Source organism: Macrosteles quadrilineatus, unplaced genomic scaffold, assembly GCF_028750875.1.
Source record: "Macrosteles quadrilineatus isolate MER2022 unplaced genomic scaffold, UCM_ALF_1.0 Scaffold_1__1_contigs__length_201487025, whole genome shotgun sequence".
Classification (NCBI taxonomy): Eukaryota; Metazoa; Arthropoda; class Insecta; order Hemiptera; family Cicadellidae; genus Macrosteles; species Macrosteles quadrilineatus.
The window spans coordinates 4,594,897-4,609,828 of record NW_026542594.1 but is presented as its reverse complement, the minus strand read 5'-3'; the positions used below and the strand labels follow the sequence as shown (position 1 = coordinate 4,609,828).

Genomic DNA, 14,932 nt, shown 5'->3' with positions numbered 1-14,932 from the left:
CCTAACTGGTACCAAACCCTGTTTAGATTAGCAAGAATTCAGAACGAGGATTTCTGTAATATTTTATTGTCCCGATTGTAGATATTGTCAACAATTTTAACCGGGATCCTGGAAACGATGATCATATCTCTGTGACCACAGAAGATGTTTATGATTTTGCTGTAACCTTGAAATATTTGAATGATTTGCCATAACCGCACCGAACTTTTGATTTCCTGATTCCAGAAAGCCTCTGTGAAGATGTCTAATCCAAACACATTATGTTCTCGGTTCTTTTGCGATCACAGTTTTGCCACGATCGAGGGAGACGATGATGTCTGTGACCACGGGAGATGTTCACGATTTTATCGTGATCACAGAAGATGTTCTTGATTTTGTGTTAGCTTTGTACAAATGTCTTTAGTTAAATTTTGAACTTAAGTTCGGAATGGTGGATTTTTAAATAGTGAGGTTTGTTTATTAGCGCTAGAAATATTTATATTTATTAAAAAGAAAAAAAAAATGTAAATATTGTTTGTTAATTTTTGTGAATCAATTGGACCTCGCCGACAAGTTTTGTAAACTTGGCGAGGCCAAGATGTTGTATTATCACAAATAAATATATTTGAATTTGAATTTGTAATAGCAGGACTCTACGTTAAGCCTAGTGGTAAAAACAGGAATATTTACTGGTGTAAACATGGGAAGCGTCTGGGAAACAAGTATGGCAGGTAAATAAATTTTGACGTAGACAAGGTTGGCATCCCTGTTCTACAATCACAGCTGATTAGTGTGGTGGAAGGGGAGAGGGCAGCATGGAAAAGAGATTGCAAGGGTTGAGCTCGCACGTCTCTGTATCATCAACAACTCTTATCTATTAACCTCGATCCAAACGATAAGACATACCTGGTTGACAGATATGACATAACTGTAATGTCCTAGGCGATCAATGCAAGAGCTGAGCTTATCAACCTTAACTTCAAACCGTGGCTTGTAGACAATTATCATTTGTGCACTCTTTGTAATTTACAAGAGAAAGAAGATGCTTTTCACTTCAAATCTGTTTGTCCCGTTTTAAATTCAATAAGGAAATTAAGGCAATTAAATAATTAAGTTATTTAATTAAGGAAATTAATTAAATAAGGCTGTCCAATTTTGACACAAGAACAATATATAGAGATTTTTAATGGGTGGGAATGGCGGGCCTTAAGTAATTACTTAATAGATGCTTGGTCTAAAAGATGGGGGTTAATCCAAGATTTTAATCTGTAAAAATCATTTTCCCAAATTTAATTACATTTCAAATGTTTATTATTATTATTTATTAGTTTCATTGGCAAATATTTTATATTTCTACAATCTACCAAATAATCAGTTCCTTCTTATTTAGGCATGTGAGGAAGGTAGGTCGGGTTTTATGCGGATTCGTGACTGTATTAAGTGTTTTGAAGTTATGTTAGATTAGGAAGGTAAATTTTAGGTTATAACAAACTGACTAATTAATTTATGCTACCTCCAGACTATTTTTGCACAATTGTAATAGTGGGTGAAACACAATGAAATAACAATACAGCCACTTAGTATGATTTGATGTATTTAGGTGTTTATCTGCCACTACTGTGGGAGCCTGGGTTTTGCACAAAGTCGCCTGTTGCCCTTGGTTACACAAGAGGTCACTTCTCAGCCCTGGTGCCCATAGAGCCATACTCCTCACCTGAGACTGCTGCTAACGATCTCAACCAGGACAGTCTCCAGGTCACCTTCCTACCTCTCATGGACCATGATAAAAAGATCTTGCCTGTCCACTTCACCACACAGTCTGAGGTAGGTTTACCACAGAAAAATGAACAATATGTGTTATTGTATTTCTTGCAAATATAAATGCCTTGTTTCTTGTTTGTTAGAGAAACGGTTGCAGGTGTTTAATTTTGGTTTAGGTTTAGGATTAGGATGTAACGTAAAGCACAAGGGCGTAGGTTTAAGGATTTTTGTAAGGGTAGCAGACTTACCTAACAAAACTTATTATATACTCTATACTATATTTAAAGTTAGAACATTCAGGGTTAGTAGGGAAATACAGGAATTTCGGGAATTTGTATTGAATTTCAAAAAGTTCTTGAAAAGTCAGGATTTAGTCTTTAAATTTGTTGTCACAGTCGGGAGTTTTACTAACCATAGTCGGGAGTTTTACTAACCACAGTCTGGAGTTTTACTAACCATATAAAATCTAACAAAATATTAATGATTTTGCTGCGATCGATCGCACAAGACAACAATCACGTTTTCGTGACCATGGATGATGCTGTTTAGATATTCCGGATTTCACAGTGATCCCAGAAGTGACGGTGTTGTCTCCACAGACGCAGATAATCACACTATTACCTCTATTTTGGCTTGACTGAAAATATCAGTCTGGCTTACCTTTACTTATTATAAAATTTTCTTTTTTTGTAAGATGTTCATTTACCTTCGATATGGTTCGATAATGTTCGATATGGTAGTTATTTAATGTGTGAAGAAGAGATTAAACTTAAATTGGCTAGTTAGAAATTTCATGCATTAATTTTTTCTTTACTCAAAAACACCCCACTATCTTAAAACATTTTATGACATAAAAGACAGGGGTTGGTGTAGTATAACCAAAATGAAAATTCATTTAGTATATTTGGTAAAAATATCAAAAATGGTATTTGTAGCAAGAATTGAGAATCAATTTTTCAGGTATCGGTTTCCAGAATCGATAAGTTTTGCTATCAACGTATCACTAATTGTTGATCAAACTAGTCTTGAAAAGTCTGAAAATAGTCTTGAATTTTAAAATGGAAATAAACTAGACACTCTGAATGTTTCCCTGCCTGGAAATATCAGACCACATGAATATTTGCACAATGCACATCACTAGTTTATAGTGTAAAGCTTTGTGATTCTTGTCCTGGTCTTAATTCTTTCCCATTCAGGTAAACCTGCTATCCTCACAAAAAATCATAAACACCTAGGCCCTTGTTGAGCGAAGCACACTCCTGCTTTTCCACATGCTCGACTCCTAAACGGCTGAAGCGATCCGCATGAAATTTAGCACAGTTAAAACTAACTAACTAGTAACTATAGATCTGAAATGGTACAAGTCGAACTAAACGGCTTTTCTCTACGTGAATCTAAATATTTAGTAATTTAACATGGGGTTTATTGGTTGACATGACATTATTTGTAAGATAACGTAAAAAGGTAAACATAAGAGTTGTAAAATAATTAGTAGAGGTGTGCGGATAGTGAAATTTAATTTCGGATCGGATTCGGATCGGATAGTTGAGGCTCGGTTCGGATCGGATCGGATATTGGGAGGTTCGGATTCGGATATTTTCGGATTCGGATAATTCGGCGCGGTTAATAATAAGCTGCATGTGCATTTTTAACCTATAAAACACTGTAAAGCTGTGTAAATAAACTTAAATGACGATTTTAAATCATAGAATTTAAAATTAGCCACGTCCACAGTTTTTTCTCTCTTGAAAATCACAATTCACAACATCTATTTTCAAAAGTTGGTTGCTTGAATTAAGTACACTAGCAGCCGAAATCTTCACACAACACTTTAGCTCAGCAGGACTGATGTCAAAACGTTTGGGCTTGTTTACTTGAGGTTATGTTTTATGTTGTTTCCTGGTTCTCACAAGACAAGGAGGTTCTCAAGTTTATTTTCACATTGTATTTCCTTACGTTTTTGGAACGGATTATTGGCCTTAAGTGGCATTCTCCGGGTTTGCCAAGTTTAGAAAACATCACTAATGCACTAAGCTGGGCTCTAGATTTGATGTTGTGGCAAGTTAATTAGGCCAATTAGGCTTTATAACTCTGTAAAAGGTGTGTATCCCTGAATTTATAAATTTCATTCTACAATTATTCACTGCCAAACATAATTCAGTAGAACCTTGATGAACCGAGAATTACACTAGCCTACATAACTTCATTACCTACCCCAAGTAAAATACCAAGATAATTTTTAAAATTGTATTTGAATAGTCTTAGTCTATCTTAGTTTGTTAAAAATGGATTGTATATTCAACAATTATTGCAGTCCATTATTGTTATGCAGTATGGTCCCAAATTATTGTTTTTGATTTTGAAACATCACAGTTCATTTGAAAAAATTAAAGTTGAAGCAGCCCAATGTCAAGTCAGCTTGAACAATAGTTTTTTTACAAGCTTTCTCCAGACCACTGGGGAGGGTCGGGTCTGATAAGCGGTCTATTGTTCACCCCCAAGGCGGTTCAACCCTCATTAGTGCCGCTCGACTGCACTCAGTGGGGAACCCAATACCACAAATCGATCTTTTAAATGAATAAAAATATTTGGTAATAATTGTTTTATTGATATTCACCTTGAAATTTCAATAAATTTGGTGTAAAATTTGACAAAAATCGGCCAATTTATTAATACAGTACCAATAAAGTACATTGGTAATTAATTAAATAATAGGTAAAAATGTACCGATTTTCGTCCAGTTTTACCCCCTGCTGTGCTCTATGTCACAAAAGATGATAACGACATGGGTGATTAGTAATCATGGCAACTAGGCAACTTGTTGAATGCGTGATGAAGGGAAACCCAAGAAATAAAAGAACAAAGAGAAAGTATAATGACGTTGTTATCTTTATACCCTTTTTACAATTGCTGTTATTGTTATTATCTTTATGTAAGATTTTATGATTTTGTTTTATAGGTTTATAAAATAATTCTTTTTAACCACGGGAATATCAATTTATAATTTATCAACGTGCTTCTCTTCTGAAACAGCAATACCGGATACATAATAAAGGTCAATGACCTAAAATATCATGATTGTGCAATATTGTATTTTGATGTTGAAATTGAAATCATGACAAAAGTTTGTAATTGTATATTTCCCCTTGTCCCTATCATTTAATCATTTAATATACACAATCAATGAAATAATCGTGGTTAGTTCTAATTTTATTTTTGTTTTGATTATTCAAAGTTTCTACACAATAAGACAATCCAAAGTGAAACCGGGCAATGAATACCCGAAAAACAACGTATCTTGTCCTGTCATTGGAATACCACTCGCCAGTCCTTTAGGTTTAGGGAAGTAGTGCTAGTCTATAGCTTCAAGGTCGTACCCACCCCTTCCTCCCTCCCGTTCTACTCGACTCACAGTTACTACCCGCGCTCCATTCGAGGTCATTGCCCAACCCCTCCCACCCTTCTATTGTGTTGCTTTTCTATTGTTTCTATTCTGACTTTTTTCGGGAAACATTAAATCTATTGTTTACGTAACAGCACAGAAGTAGGCTAGATTTTTATACTTTAAAACAGTACTGTAAAAAAAAAACTATTACGCATAGCGCCCCTAGTATCAGGAGACAAGCACGAGTTGACCGTGGTAGTTCTTTTCTGCTTTATGTCTGTTCGTTCCAGACGAATCTAATCGTAAAGCAAAACAGCCGATAACAACTAAACTAGACATCGGTATTGCATCATACGGCTTCTTTGTCCTTGGCTGTTACATCGTCGGAAACCTATTGCTGTAATTTTTGTACTGGGAAACTAATGATGGTTATGAAGATTTAGTTTTCTGTCCAAAACGTCAAAATATGTTGTCTATCCGAAAAAGTCGGATATATAACGGATAGTGTCGGATATCAAATTTAGGCTCGGTTCGGATACGGATATCCGAACTGAACCGAATCCGACCCGATTTTTCGGATATCCGCACACCTCTAATAATTAGTCAACAAATCATCTAAACAAATACAGGACAAAAGAGATGAACAATCGGATTAATATGGTTGAGCATTATTTACTACAAAATTAATAGTTAGGGTCCCCGGAATTAGGCTAATACACCATTGACTTTTAGATTCTCCAAATAGCCATTCCATTTATATTGTAAAGAAATGTTTTTGACCCCCAAGTTAATTCTGAGGTTAAAGGTACAAAAGTGCTCGGAGGTAGTACAATGTCTCCAAAGGATGGGATAGATGCTCCGATTGGGGTACGATTCGGCGGGTATATAACCAGGGTGTTTGGCATCAGGAAGTCAGTTGGGCATCCGGGCCCGACCCTGCCGGATGGGCATGCTGAGCCACCGGTGTGGGGCCTGATGGACAAGCTGAACCTGGGTACTGCTGGACGGGCGTGTTGTGACTGATGGTGGATAGTTGGTTGCACAATAGATACTCAATAAAACTTTGTTCACAGATGGGTAGAGAAGAGAGTTTGTTGAGGCAGTGGTTGGACGTTGGTGTGACTGATGGTGGATTGTTGGTTGCACAACAGAGACTCAACAAACGGCCTCTACTTGTTGCCCAGATGCTAGAAGAATGGCTCAATCACTATCGTAGACTTGCGTAAGTCAATAATTTTACCATTCACATTTAATGCTTCAATAATTGTGAATATCGGTGTTATAAAACAGAGGGGTAATGTGGGAGATTGTGTTTTAAAATCTCTTCAAGATTAGTAGTTATTCTCTATTTAATTACAGCCTGGAATTCATCTTAATAATTTGAATTACTAGTGCACAAAATGTTCTAAGTTCTAACTCTTAATTAATTCTGCTACTGCTTCTTCTGGTTCTGCTTCTTCCATTTGCTAACCTGAAATTAACAAAAAAAATCTTGTCATCTGTAACTTTCTTGATATGTTTGGCCCTTTGCTTTTGGTTGCCTGTAAGTAATAAAATTAGGGATATATCGATTCTCCATACCACCGAAACTTGGCCGTTGGTATTGGTATTGATAATCTTTTTTATGAGAATGTTTTTTATCGTGTTTTGTGTGTGTGTTAAGATTGACGACGCCAAATTGGTGGATATACATAACTGAGGATGGCATTTTGATGCCAAAACGGCCGTAATATATGGAAACTTAAGAACTGTGACGAGGTTATTGTATTATTATATTTATTATTTTGAACCAATTGGGGACGATGATGATGATGATGTTTCCGTGACTGCGGAAGTCGATGATGTATACACTGCTGCAGAAGATTTCCATTATTTTGCTACGATCGTGGAAGACGAAGATGACGTTTCTGTGACCACAGGCGATAATGATGGTTACACAGCCGTGGAAGATTTTCATGATTTTGCCGCAATCGCAGATGACGACGATGGTGTTTCCGTGATGCGGGAGATGATGATGGCTGTGGGAGATGTTCATGATTTTTCCGCAACCACAAAAGGCAGTGTTGATGTTTCCGTAATTGAAGAAGATATTTCAGATTTTGCAGTGATCCCAGAAGACAAAGATGATATCTCCCTGACCGTTGGCGGTAGTAAAAAAACCCTTGAGTTTGGCATGACTAAAAATGTCAGGCTAGGAATACCCTCTATAATATAATTTTTATTTTTATTTTTGTTGTTTGATCCTCATCTTCTATCTATATATTAATTACGTAAGCCGATTCTTTGCTTCAAAATTGTGGGCGACTGGGAAGTCGTAGAATGACGGGAGAGGGCTCAAATTAAAGGTCTTGATCCCGTGACGGCGGGAAAAATAGTGAAATTCCCCTAATTTTAACACAAAATTAGATATAACGTAAAATGTTCTCCATAAGAATAACATTAGAATCCATTTACTGCTGATTTTTGTTTACTTCAATACAGCTGATCGTGATTGATCATTAAGCCAGTGAGCAATATTACATTTGGATTACTCATTTGCCAGTCAATTCTGTAATGTCCTGTATACTATATAAAACCAGGGATAACGTTACCCATAATAATTAAGACTTTTTAGTTACGTCAAAGGTGAAATCAATTGTTTTCAAGATTAAAGAAACGATTCAAGAACAAATGAAGAACTTTTGCTTTCTTTTGATTTCACAACATCTGCTTTGTTTTTATTTTAAAACATATGTTAAAGATTTAATACACACTCTTTTGTAAATTTACTAAGATTTATATTAATTTGAGATTTATTGAGGAGTTTAATCAACATTTTGTATGAAGTGGAATAACCTCACTGGCCCACTCTTAGAAAACAATTTTGGAATAAAGATGTAATAGGGGTTTGTACAGGTATTCGTTCATTAAGTAAGTACTATGACAAGTTCCAATGGGTGGAAAAAACAATATTTTTTAGAGGAGACTAACCAGGTACAGGTTCAAATAATATAGCCTAGCATACACGGTAGTAAAGGGAGCACCGATATATAACAGTAAAACCTAGAGGTAATTTCCGTTTCTTAAAACTAACAAAAAATATGCATGTCGTGATTGGTTTCGATAACTGGGTTATGGAACTCTAACCAGTCGCAAAATAGTTAGTAACCAGACGTTGATTAGGCCCTTTTTTTGATTGGATATGTTAAGTCAATCGCAATTTTAAGAGGATTACCACCAAATATTAATATACTTATACTAGGCTAAGTTTAATAGTAGTTTTTTTTTTAATGTTGATCAGAAACAAATTTAGGGTTAAGTTCTGTCAATGACATACCTTTAGTTTACACTAATTTTGTTAAACCTTTACAAAATGAGCATAAACGTAGAAATAATAACTGGGTCAGGTGCTAATTTAGCGGTTTTGACCATGAACTAAGCTTATCTCAGCACACCTTTTTGCCCTTTCATTTTTGACGAAGACAATTTCCAATATTTCAATCAGGGAAGCATTTTTCATCCCTAACCAAAAGACCAAAGCTACCTTAGTAAACCAATATTTATTCACAAACATGTTTGCTGCCTTTAGCAAAGTTAAACCTCTGGAGTCGTTCAAATTATTTATTGAAAATAACATCAACAAAAGCAAACAAAGATAAACGACAAACTGTTTTTTTTTTTACACAAAAGATATTTTGTATTGGGATATCTATCCTGACACATTGATAATTTGATTCTGAGATTGTTTAAATATTACAATACAGTTATTTGTTTTAGATTTGAGCTTTTTAGGGACTTATGTTCCTACAAGCCACTAGTTTATCTTTAATATGGTACAGTAGTTTTTTTTTATGATTTGAGAAGAATTTATACTTAAATTGGCTAGTTAAGATAAATCATTACTGCATAAATTTTTTCTTCACTTAAAAAACACCCCATTACCTCAAAAATACTTAATAGAAAGACATAAAGACAGGGGTTGGTGTAGTATAAACCAATCCATTAAGAAAATTTTGTAAAACAATAAAAAAATGGTATTGGTATCGAGAATCAATGTATTCTTGTTATAGTTTTTTATCAGTTAAACTATTATTTCTATAAATATCATTCTGTTGTACATGTTTTCATTTATCTTTGTAGGTCAGAAGAAAACATTTTTATTGAAATATTGTTCTAAAATGTTGTGGCATCAATATAACATTAGTTATGATGAGTAATTTAACTGCTTGTTTCTACAGGCAAATGTCCCACGCTCCATTCAGTCGACCAATCCCAGTGCAAGATTATTCTAGCGACGGGGACACAGATGATGAATGAGTTGTGATCTGCCCTTTGTATATCTTTACAAAATATAATGGATATTTATTATGATTTGTATAAATTGTATGAGTGCAGGGTTTAGCTTTAACGAGTGGATGTGTTTGTGTAAATAGCTCCTCAAAAATCGCTAAGGATTCATGAAATTCTCTGTTAAAAAATCTGGGTTTCCAATAAATTCTAAATTACGTGCTCATAGCGACAAATTTTGTTATTGTTGACAGTACCTGCTGGATGAACAAAAATGTATTATAATTTACAGTTGTTATACTCCACTTAACTTAGGTCTGTTTATTATTATGAGTTGTATTCAAATTTAAGTACAAGCCTTTATTTAATATTGTAGCTTTTAAGTTAAAACGTTTGGAATATGTTTGAGGTGTAGGCCTATGTTCTAATTACAGTTTATTTTTTTAATAACCAATACTTAAATATAGTTAAATTATGTTCTTCTATTTTCTACGTAAGGGTTGTGCAATTCATTTATTTTATGTGTAAATTGCTTTGAAAACTATTTCAGTGAACAGTTATTGCAATATAAAAGGTTGTGTTTCTTTGCGTTTATTCCAACAAATTATATTTTTCAGCTGTGAAATGGTTCTGGTTCCTAAAAGATATATCCATGGAGGAGGTCTAAATGTAAACTAATTCTTTATTTAATAAGAGGAGATTGAATAATGGTGCTTTGAACTTTAAAAAAGTAATTCCAGATATTGAAGTAATTGTTATATATTGGCAATTTTATTGTTTTCCTTAATTAAAGAGAATTGTCAAACTCTTAACAACTTTAAATCTGTAAACCTGCAAAAGTACTCAACTGTAATGTCATGTAGGATTGTGTCCTTACCCTGTATGCATGTCCAGCTTACATAGATACACTAATTGAACTTTTGTCTTGAAAGAAAAGTGATTATTCAAAGAAGCTAGTAATATTACAGTTTATTTTAACATGTGAAAAAATATATCAATCACAATTATTATATTAGACATGGCTGTAGTGTAAAAGGATACCTAATAATAATTATGCCAAGGATACAAAATAAGCCAATTTCATTGAATGGTAATTTGTGTAAAACTTGTTATCCTTATTACTTCAACGTATCTTGTAATAAAATGTGCTTATGGTCTGAATTGCAAAAAATGTGTATATCATATTATATACTAATGACTACATACAGGGTCCATTCAATAAGTTTCGGGACTGGTTCACTGTAGCCTTAAAAGAGCAGTGGAGGGGGTCCGACCAGTTGGGTTTGATTGAGTGGTCCTTCACCACACCATTCAGGAGCACTTTGGTTTAGCACTACGGGCATTCGTTGAGACAAGAGGTTGATATTTACGAGTGTTTTTTTTTCATTGTGTCATCACGCCAACATGGATGGAGCGTACCTTCGAGGATCGCTGAGAGGTTTTGCTTTAAACTCGGAAAATCTGCATCGGGGACCTTTGCCTTTCCCTTGGTCTCCGACAAGGAATTCCCGAGTTTAAAGCAAAACTTCACAGCGTTGCTTTACGGTATGCTCAACACAATGAAAAAAGGCTCGGCACAAATATCAACCTCCTGTCTCAAAAAATGCCCGTAGGTGACTAAATTAAAGTTCTCCTGAAAGGTGAAGGACCCCTCTATCAAACCCAACTGGTCAAACCTCCCTCCACTGCTCTTTCAAGGCTAACGTGAACCAGTCCCGATACTTATTGAATGGAGGGTGTAATTTACTTCCTCTGGATATTGTTTGAGCCAAAAGCTGAGATTTTAGTTATGATTTAGTTCCATAATAGGCGAGAAAAATGTAGTATTATTTATCAGAATATTTTCATATCTTTTTCAAATCCTTATGTGTTTTCAAACCCACGTTGTTCATTTTGAAAGATGCTTAGAATCTGGTCTTCAGAGTACCTGATAATTTGTAGGGTCAACTTTGCACTCAATATGAAGATCAATGGGATATAATAGTATATTTCAATGTTAATAGTAATTTTTGATATCATAATATGTTTAAACTTTTGTGTACAACTAAACAAATAACAGTTAACTTAAGTTTTCTTCCTTGTCCTTATGGATCAGTTGACCACAGATTTAAGATATGCTTAGGCAGCAACGCTTGTGTGTGTGATGACAATTTGAGTGTGTCATATTTTTCTTTTCATCCTTAGGTTATTTTCCTATTGAATTATTATACAGTCTAACCTTGATATAACGAACCTCAATATAACGAATTCCTTGACATAACAAATTATTTTAAATCCCCTAGAACTCTCCAAAAGACACAATAAATATTTTACCTCTACATAGCGAACAAACCATAACAACCTTTATTTAATGAATTTTTGACGATCCCGGCTAAAATAAGACACCTTTAATATAACAAATTTATCATTGCCAGAACCTCTACTTAAAGAATTTAACCTCTACGTCTTTCCCTCAATACAACAAACCCTCCCCCCACACATTATTGTTTATGAAAAAATCACAGTTTCTTGATTAAAATAAATTGGAAAGTTGATGTAAGCACTTGCGCTAACATTCGTCTGCTCTTTTGGAAAATTACCCTATAGGGAAGTAGCTATTACCGTAGGTCTCATAGTAAGATCTGGGCCCGGGACCCAGAGGGCCATTTATTTTATTTATCCCCATTTTTGGTTTATGTTTCATTTTGATGTCCCCAGAGGGCAAAAACACTATTTGTTAAAATTTGTTTATATATATATACCTATATAAAACATCATCGCGCAGACATGCTGTGCGCTATGTCCCAACTGATTTCATTCATTGAGGACTGATGACGACGTAATGATTTGTAAACTGGGAATGGGATAAGTAACTATGACGACTTTTGAATTTTTTGATGAAGGGAAACTTGAGAAAGAACAGAAGAACTAAGAGAAAGAATATCAACACCTTTTATCTTTATTCCTTCCTTTTACTAGTGTTTTTATTATCTTCAAATGATTATACACTTTTATGTTGACTTATCAAATGTTTTTATTGTTTTCAATACAATTTGTTTCAACCAAGGCAAGGCCAATGATGTAGTTGATTATTATTATTGAGATTCCTCTGTTGTGATAAAGCAATATGTCAGGCTATTGGCCTCCCACGAGCAGTAGCTTAAAAAACTCTCTATTGTTTTGTTTTATCCCTTCCGTGATTTAGATTTATTGCTATACAGTGTTTGGCTAGACTTTGGGTGAGTTTGAGTAAGCTGTGATTTTAAACACAGTTTGTAAATTGAACCAAGGTCCAAGGTCAATAACTTAAGTCATGATTGCGCAATATTAATGATTGTGTAATATTGTATTTTGTCAACAAAAAATCAAATTGTGACATAAATGGAATTTTGTTATACAGTATTAGTGTTTTTATGGATTTGTCATCTTTTTGATACCATGTTGGATACCTCATTACCCCGGATAATCAAGGTTCTTCTTTAAAATGTCAATACTGTACTGTAAAGTATTGTAGCCTTTGCTACTTAATTGTGTTTTAATGAGGTCAAATGCAGTGGCCTGTAATCCAGCTACTAGGAGGTCACGAATTGTGGATATTTATAGGCATGCACTGTGGATAAGATACTTCCTGGTGTGGATTAACGTCCGCACTAGTGAGAACTAAGACTATCTGCAGTACTATCCTGATAATTAGACCAATTCGTTAATACCAAGGTAAAAATGTGGTTCGGATTCCACTATGAACTGTAGGTCCCTTAGTTGCCATTAGCTGTACCGGTATGGGCTATTAATTAACAGTTGTGTCTAAGGAGTATGTCGGCCTTAGTCACTAACAAGTATAAAAAGTCTACAAGATTGCACCACTTATCTCCAGTCATACTTGACTTAAAATACCTACTTTGTATGGTCGCCATTGCATTGAAAAGTATTAAAGTAATGTCGACCTTTATTGAACAATGCTGTTTCCGAACCTCGACTTAGCGAAATTCCTGCCAACCTAACCTCAATACAACGAACCTATTTGAACAAAATCCTTATATATCCTAACGAAAATTTAGTTCGATCCCTTCAGATTCGTTATACCGAGGTTGGACTGTACTACCAAAAACCAAATTAAACGACTTATTAGTAAATTAAAGCTTGTACTTTGATAATAAAACTAAGCAGTAGGTAAAGCACACAACATGAAATCAAAGAGAAATATTTACTTAAAATCAACCCATTTAAGTGTTACCACATGTCAAAACAGTCTTCAGATTTTACTATTAGGATGATAAAAGTTTTAAATGTATCCAAATTAGATGCTTAAATCTGTACAAATCCATCAATATTTTATAATACTAAAATATTCTTGTACAGTACAAAAGTAAACTGGACTCATGATGATAATAATGTTTGGTACCTACTAAATATTTTGGTTTGTATTTAGCGAAAATAGTTGTGTCTTCCATTAATCTAATCTCAATCAAGCCATAATATGTCCACTAATAACATTTATGAAAAGGAACCATTACATTTCCTGATTTTCCATTAATGCACAATACACAATCAAACATACAAGTGCTTGTAAATACAAGCTTTTTCATTATTTAACGATTTTAGGTTTTAGTGGGTCACAAAGTATTTTTAGATATACCAAAAATCCTAGTGGTAGCGTGGATTGTTTACATAGTTCTTGGGTCAGTTATTACTAAGCAATTTGTTAATTAGTTTTAAAGAAGATAGTTTAACAAGATTCAATATTTAATTGTAGATATGAGAAATTAAAATCTGTTGTTGGTGTCTTTCTTAATTTGCCTTTTTTATTTTTCACCACAAATCTAAAGTGTGTTTTGCTTTGGGGCTCTTTTGAACTTAACCCACTAAGTCCTAAAGCCGCATTTACACAAGCCCAGTTGGCTGGCAGGCTACTTGCCTAAGGTAACTGGAAATACATTAGAGGCCCTGTTACCTGCCTGCTCTACTGGCCTCGTGTAAACGTGGCTTAAGGGTGCGCTCTACCTCAGTTCAGAAATCTCAGCTCGGGCTTCAGTTGCTATGTTGCACCATTGGACAGTGCCACGAGAAGCGCTTGCAGAGGTCTCCAAGATTAATGTTTTCGAATTAACCAATAATGATAGCTACGCATTCTAAACGGCTTATAGTAGTGCAAATACCAATCTATAGTTCTGCGTTTTTCAAATAACGTTTTTTCAATAAGTTAGGGCTAGTTGAAAGGCCTTTTTTCTTGTCCTAAAAATCAAGTTTATAAGACGTGTATTAAAAATAAATGAAATAATGAAACGCAGAACTATAGAAAATTGCATCCTCTTTAATATGATACCTTAACTTTGATTCTACCTTCAATGTAGCAGGTGAAAACAGTAATCTTGCAAACCCTTGAAAATGGTTGCGCGTCAGGGGTAAAGCGCACCCTTAAGGCGCATTTACACCAAAGTCTTCCACTAAAGTTTTCCACTAGTTGCTTATGCTACAAAATATAGCAAGTTTTTCTGTTGTCCACTAGTGGAGAGACAAGTCTTCCACTAAATTTTGGTTTCCCACGGAGAGTCGGTAAAGAAA

General features: G+C 34.7%; 1 protein-coding gene across 1 annotated transcript in view; it reads left to right on the top strand.

Moving 5' to 3' along the window:
- LOC128987367 (ubiquitin thioesterase trabid-like) overlaps positions 1-14,162 on the top strand; it is a 31,622-nt gene extending 17,460 nt beyond the window's left edge. Inside the window, exons 8-10 of the mRNA XM_054408184.1 lie at positions 1,580-1,803; positions 6,199-6,347; positions 9,343-14,162. Of these exons, the coding sequence (XP_054264159.1) occupies positions 1,580-1,803; positions 6,199-6,347; positions 9,343-9,421 (452 nt within the window). The 3' untranslated portion in view covers positions 9,422-14,162. The remainder of the gene's footprint in view (positions 1-1,579; positions 1,804-6,198; positions 6,348-9,342) is intronic.
- Positions 14,163-14,932: the final 770 nt, after the last annotated feature.